The sequence below is a fragment of the Haliaeetus leucocephalus genome, unplaced genomic scaffold, assembly GCF_000737465.1.
Source record: "Haliaeetus leucocephalus isolate CR32 unplaced genomic scaffold, Haliaeetus_leucocephalus-4.0 Scaffold68, whole genome shotgun sequence".
NCBI lineage: Eukaryota > Metazoa > Chordata > Aves > Accipitriformes > Accipitridae > Haliaeetus > Haliaeetus leucocephalus.
The window spans coordinates 279729-286629 of record NW_010972504.1 but is presented as its reverse complement, the minus strand read 5'-3'; the positions used below and the strand labels follow the sequence as shown (position 1 = coordinate 286629).

The following is a 6901-nucleotide window of genomic DNA, read 5'->3' as shown; positions in this document are numbered from 1 at the left end:
GCAAGATGCATGATGGCAGAGATTGGTGAAGTCATTAAAAGTGGACTCTGGAGCAAGCCTATGGTACATCTCAAAGCCACTCTCACTGCTTATTCATGCTATATTGAACAAATATGATACAGCTGTTCATGCCACATTACAGAAGTGACAATTTGCGTAAACCTAGATCCCACAGAGAAAGCAGACGGCATTGTGATTAGCTTTCTGTAAGCCAGTTGTGGATCCCGTGCCCAAATCACTGCCACAAAAGAAACAACCAAAGAATTCAAAGTTTATTCTTTAAAAAAGTTATTTAAGAAGCAAAATAATTTACTTCAAACCAAAAGAGATGCATTATCGAAAGCAAATAATTATACAAAGTAACAACAAATTAGCCCTTGGATAAAAAGTACAGATCCCAACAGTTCCCTACCATCCTGGAGGTTATACACGAACAGTCACTCAAGGCTTGAGGAATGAAGGACCACACACACATAGGATCAGAATGTAATTCAAACTTCCACTACTCTCCTTCCCCCCATAGGCCTGAAGTTGCTTCAAATCCAATTCTAAGTCATTGAACTGTACTAAAAATTATGATGGCTTAAGCATCATGGTTACTATCCAAAGTCCTACTAAATGACAATAAGAACAAAATTTGAGCACTGTTGTTTGAACAAGACCATGGAGTGGAGACACTAACAGTAACAAGCCACAGAGTTATATTATGTCATTAGACAGCTGTTCTCAGTCCCTAATAACAGAAACATTTCTTTCAGTTATTGCCACTTATAATTTTTTAACAAGATCTTTCACTCTTTTTTTTATATTTTACCTCAAAGTTGTTTATGCTTGTTCTTCCCAGTCGGGATAGTAAAGTTAGCTTGGCACTAACATGGTGTTGTGCTGTTAGTTCTAAATAACAACATTTGGACTAAGTCTACAAAACACCTTTTCCAGGGACCTGTCTTGTGCAAAAACTTCTGTGCTTATCTTCTAAATAATTTTCCCAAAAGTTCTTGGGGTTTTGTCTTTCCACAGCTTGCTCTCTGTTGCCATCAAAATCAGGGTTCTCTTATATAGGCAGCTGGAAACAAAGTATAACCATTTACTTCATACTCACAACTAGTAGTACACCACCTTGATTTTGTATCACTTGCTAGATTTGAAACTGTAATAATGCAGATGGGACTGCCGCCTGTGTAGGTCAGCTCTGCAGCTTCCTAAAAGCTGATGCATCCCCCTCTAAGGTTCCCAAGGTGAAATACATACTCACCTATCCTTACCAGGTCTTCTTCCCTTTTAAGAGTTTATATAGCCCAAGAGAAAGCGAACACCGAAGAGAAAGTAGATGCATTTGCCAGTTCCCATACAATTCTGAGAATTCACAGCTTTTGGAATTATAGCTAGTACATTTTTAATGACAACTAGAACACGCCATGCAATGTAGAGAATTATTATGATGAACCTCCATCCAAAAGACATAATTTTCCATACTTGACCACACAACCTTCAAACATCAAATGCCAGCTGCAAAAGGTTTCCCATGGCCATGGGCAGCAGGCAGTTATGCTCTGAACTCTGCAAGCCTGCTTGCCAGGAAAGAAACCCCCAAGTTTCCCAAATAATCAAAAAAAACATACATGGACCTGGATGACAAGATCTCACCATTCAACATATTGCAAACTCCACATTCCTGTCTTTCCAAAATGAGTCTATGTGACCAGATGTGTATCCCAAAAGCTATCATTTTCCACGTGTAATTTTATTAAGTGGACAACAGTATGTCACATAACTCTTCAGAAGCAGACAGTCATCTCCTGCCACAGTGCTCAAAGAATGCTTTCACAAATAACTTCTCTTCTTGCACCAAATAAAAGAAAAACACTGCTTACTGATTACAGACATGACAGCTTGCAGTAATGGTAATTCTGTCATGTTTAACTTGCAGGCATGAGGTCATCTTCAAATGAACTCAACTCGAGTCACAGCCAGTGCCATCCATAATGCTGCCCACCGTTGTGTATGTTGCTGGAAAATAATATTTTATGTAAAAATGTTGTGGTTTTTTAATTCTTATCAGTGTCACATCAGGGTAAAATAAATTGCAAAAAGTACTTACAAGGATTATCACAGATAAAGAAAATGTGATGCAGATTGATCCCTTCATTCCAAGAAGAGCATTAAGAATGTAAGTAGTGAAGGAAGCAATATTAAAAGGAACAATTTATTCTCTCAGTATTTACTGATTTCTAATTTCCATTTGAAACTGAGAACTCCAAATTAAGATGTATGAATCTGACACCAACAAACCGAAATTAAGCCTCTTGCAATTTCTCTGTCTACGCTGGTTCGGCAGACTGACTGAACACTCCCTCTGTTGGCTGAAGGCTCATTACTCTTCCATCAGAGAGTAACTGGGAATTAACTTTGCTGTGGGATACACTGTCTGACAAAGAACAGAATCCAGTATCAGCAGCACAAGAACTAGGGAAGGACACAGTATTCCAAGGAACACTGGTAGGTTTTGCAACAGTGACCACACTTGTACGTCCCAATTATACGCGGTGACAATGTTTTGCTCTAGGAAGAACTCACACAGCTTATGCAGTAATTCCCTCGTACTGTGAGGCTCTTAGAACAAACCCAGAATTCCCATCAGTATATCATACACCTTCTGCATAATCATCACTGAACTCACTTCCTTCCTCATTTTGCAAGGATGCTGCAATCAGAAGCTAGCTCAGTTTTCTGTTATAGCTCATTGCCTTCTCCCCCCAGTCTGGACACACCAAGTCTGTGATAACCACTGCACCAACTACAGTCAACCTGAAATCCCACACTCCTCCTCTGACAAGGAGGCTCTCCAACTACATTTTACAAAGCGACATTTTGAAGAGACTATGTTTACAGTCTGGTGGTAAGAAAATAATTCAGAATAAAATAATTTGCAAGTTACAGATAGAGCTGAATAACAGCTGTCCAGACTAACTAACCTCCAGTTACTAGATTAACTATTGAGAAGCTGCCCATAAATGTTGGCAGTTAATGTTAAAAATGAACAGCTGACTAATTTGGTCCAACCTGGAAGAGATCTGAATGCTGCAGAAAAACAATACAGAATATAAACAGTTCCACCTACAAAGAAAGTAAAAAACAGATGCAGTATGTCCCCCTCCCTAGTTCAAGCGTCTTACAAGCGCCTGCTAGATCTTCCAGCCTACAAATTCCTGTTTTAGTATCCTGTCAGGCAAAGAGATCACCCACACAAGACTTGCCTGCTTAAGACAATGAGGTCCCAAGAAATTCCAGTCCTCGAGGTTTTCCTCAACCCAAGGCAACAGGGGACAACTTCAAATCTTCTTAGCAAACAGGCACTTAAATTAGGAAAGATATCTCCTTTTTATTACAGAAAAAGAAGGATCAATTAAGTGGTACTCCTGGCACAAAGGAGATATTGCAAATATGCTGTACGGGCGCACAGAGAGCAGATACCAATCTGACACGTGACAGGAGCATTCATGGTGGCAAAACCATTTCTGACATTACCTGCCAAGCAATGATTAGTGCCGCTCCTCTGACAGCACTGCAAATCAGAATCCAACAGAAAGGGGACAAACATCACTTCTAGCTTTTACTCTAGAGGTAAAGTGTCATCTTTTTCACAGCATTTAGTCTCTATAGTTCACTTTTCTTGTGACTGGTTTTCTTCTTGAACAAACTCAGATACACAGTGAGGAAAGAATCCCAGTACACCAAGAGATGCGACTGCTCCATTAGCTGAGCAAGGAGGTAGACGCCATAGATGTTCTCTTCAGATGGAGCACAGAAAAGGACCTTGTGCTAATTAACTGGTACCAAGATTCTGGTCACTGGCACCAAAATACTGCAGGGCATCAGCATGAGACGCAATACAGTAGCATCGAGACTCGTCCAGCAGCTACATCTGAACCATGTATTCTTGGCATCTGGAACAGAAAAGCATCTCTAATTAGCTGCTGTCCAACTTTGTGATGGATGTGTAATGCAACAGCGTAGTACAAGTCCTGAACTGGTCTACCTGTCTTTACAGTGATGAGCAACATGTTTTAGGTAACTGTTGAAAAGAACTTCAGTCAGTTGGGGAACTCATAAATTTCATTACTCGCATTATTTTATTTGGTTAATCTTTGAACAGCACATATTTCAGAGGAACACAGCTCAAGATAAGCTGTGCAGAAGTCAATCAATCATCAGCAAATGGTGACTGCAGAATTGTGCACACTCCTCTTTCTACTTATGGTGTTTCTTGTGTACAAGACAGAAATTACACATTCTCCAAATAGTCAGAATGGTTTACCAAGGGAAGGAGACACTGACAAGAATGATACACAGAATCGCACAATTATCAGTTCAGTGGAAATCCACAGGTTAGAGCCAAAAGGTTGCTATGAATAGAATTTCCTTTTCTTAAGCTTTGCTATCTACTTAGAAGGGAAAAAAAAATAATTTGGAGAAGTAATTAATTGTAGGATCTAAACCTCTGAGTATCAATGGGATGTATAATAGGGAAAAAAAACAGCTATAGCAGCTAGTACTTCTAAGCCATGCTTATCAACAACAGAAAGACATACAGACAGGAAGCCAATGAAAAACTTAAATTACAGCTCACCTTATCACATCACAATGCAAGACAATCCCATGCAGCCTTGATTCCCATCTTCATTGCTGTTGAGTTTTTTCATCCGATACTGCCGGATCTCTCTCACCAGTGTGTAAAAAGCATCTTCCACACCCTGAATGCAAATGATCCAGGTAAAGTATGTTCTTTCCTGAAGCTTTTCAGATCACTGTTCTTTCCATCACAGAATCCCTTAATATATTTGAAAGACATACTTCTACAGGAAGAGTAGTAGCCAACTTATCCCATAGTTCATAAGAAGAAACTAGCACTTATGTCCAAAACTCTCCAATTACACTCTTAACTCTTCCTCTGAGGCAAACATCCAGGGTAACAGCCATTAAAAGAAACAAGGCAAATTGTAACTGTAGAGAGGTCCCATGCAGGAAACAAGCTACTTGACTAACCGCGTCTGTTTTAGAATTCTTAGAATTTTCTGGCTACTGCTTAATAATTGCACCTTTTCTCCTTCATTCCACACTGATGTAGGTAGAACACAGGCTGACTGGACAGAGCCACATATTCAATGCAACTCTGAAGAAGTCTATTAGTCTGGTCTGGGAAATTCTTTCTGTAAACATAAATCTTACAATTGGCCTTCATTAAGAAACCAAGAAAACTGAACAGGTCTGGGATGACTAACCACACATTCTGACCACTTCTCAGCAAGAGCAGATGAAACTCTCTTCTTCTTACGAACATGACCCACTTTAAAGAAAGTCAATGCAAGTCTGAGGTGATCTGTGTACTAACCTAGCCCAGTGATAAAACCAGAACTCTTTCAAGCTAAGAGTGGGGAAATCAAAAGCTAAAAATTGCAAATGGATTAAAAAAAATGCTTACTCCTGTAGATAAGAAAAAAAGTACATAGGAAAAAGTTAGAGCATTCTGCGTTTAGCATACAGGAAGAAGTCAGGCCAAGAATGGATGCACCTTACCTGTCTCGTTTTAGCAGATGTCTCTATGAAGGGGATTCCATAGCTTTTTGCTAATTCTTGAGCCTGTTTTGTGTCTACTGTTCTCGTGGGCAAGTCACACTTGTTCCCAACTAGCACCATCGGCACATCATCCGAATCTTTCACTCTCTTGATCTGTTCTCTTTAAAAATACAAATTAAAAAAAGTTAGGAACTATTTTCTAAATATAAAAGCTGTTTTAGTTCAGTATTCAAACAACCTTGTGCTACAAAAATATATATTAAAGCTGGATGGGACCTCAGGGGTTCTGACCTACAGCAGTATGTCTAATAACTTCATACACTCCATCTTCTAGTCTCTGTATAACTCCACTCCGATGTGTGTTTGCCTTCATTTTCTCAGAGATCATGTTCTGTATGCTCTAAATATCATTTGATTAACACAGTCACCCAGATAACTGCCCCACTCTCAACTGACTAATAATGTATTAACGCAGAACGTAGATAAACTTGAAAAAATTTCTGAAAGAAGTGGGAGATTTAATATTTGCCTATTACTTAGTTTTCACTGAGTCGAACAGCATTGGGTCTGATGCCTTTTCCAGTCTTCCCTCCCTGCGGTAAAGACGCAGATCATACCTGTAAAGGTTAATATCAGCAAACGATTTACTGTTGTTAATGGCAAAAACACAGAGGAATCCTTCCCCAGTTCTCATGTACTGATCACGCATGGCACTATACTCTTCCTGTCCCGCAGTGTCCAGAATGTCTAACAAACACGTCTCTCCATCGATAACAACCTGCTTTCTATACGAATCCTGCAAAATACACATGCGAATTTTAGATTAGAGAAAAAAAATTGTACTACTACTTTCTGCCTCATGCATTATCAAGGGAAAATAAAAATAATAATAAAAAAGGAGAGTATGACTCAGAGGAGCTTTTCTAGCCCACCCCCCCAACGAAAAAAAAACCAGTATCTAAACCAATCAGCATTTAAACTGCTACTCTAAGCCCCCTCAACCTTTCTCACAAAAAAGAAAAATCCTGTTCTTCCTAATAAATTCTTTAGCTGGTAAACAGAAAATAAGCATTATAAATACCATCACTACGACTAGAATCTACCATCTGCGTAGATAGCGGTGACTTTTTTTGTTGCCACTGTTGGCTGCCTACACTCTGCTTTAGGAAGCAAGAAGTAGAACAAGCAAGAGTTTTCCCGGAATTTCTTATCTGTGCACTCTGATCTCACATCTGGCTTTTTAAGCAAACCCCCCCCCCCCCCCCAAAAAAAACCCAAAACCCAGAAAACCAACCCCCCCCACCCCCCCCAAAACCGGTAGCGG

At 39.6% G+C, this 6901-nt stretch overlaps 1 protein-coding gene across 2 annotated transcripts in view; it reads right to left on the bottom strand.

Moving 5' to 3' along the window:
- Positions 1–382: 382 nt before the first annotated feature.
- The window catches only part of NRAS (neuroblastoma RAS viral (v-ras) oncogene homolog), a 6795-nt gene continuing 276 nt past the window's right edge, over positions 383–6901 (bottom strand). Inside the window, exons 2-5 of one of the 2 annotated variants that reach the window (XM_010578563.1) lie at positions 6195–6373; positions 5578–5737; positions 4631–4754; positions 383–3947 (exon numbers count right to left, since the gene is read on the bottom strand). In XM_010578563.1, the coding sequence (XP_010576865.1) occupies positions 4635–4754; positions 5578–5737; positions 6195–6373 (459 nt within the window). In that variant the 3' untranslated portion in view covers positions 383–3947; positions 4631–4634. Of the gene's footprint in view, positions 3948–3986; positions 4334–4630; positions 4755–5577; positions 5738–6194; positions 6374–6901 lie in introns of those variants that run through there. The other variant, XM_010578570.1, reaches the window with a different exon arrangement.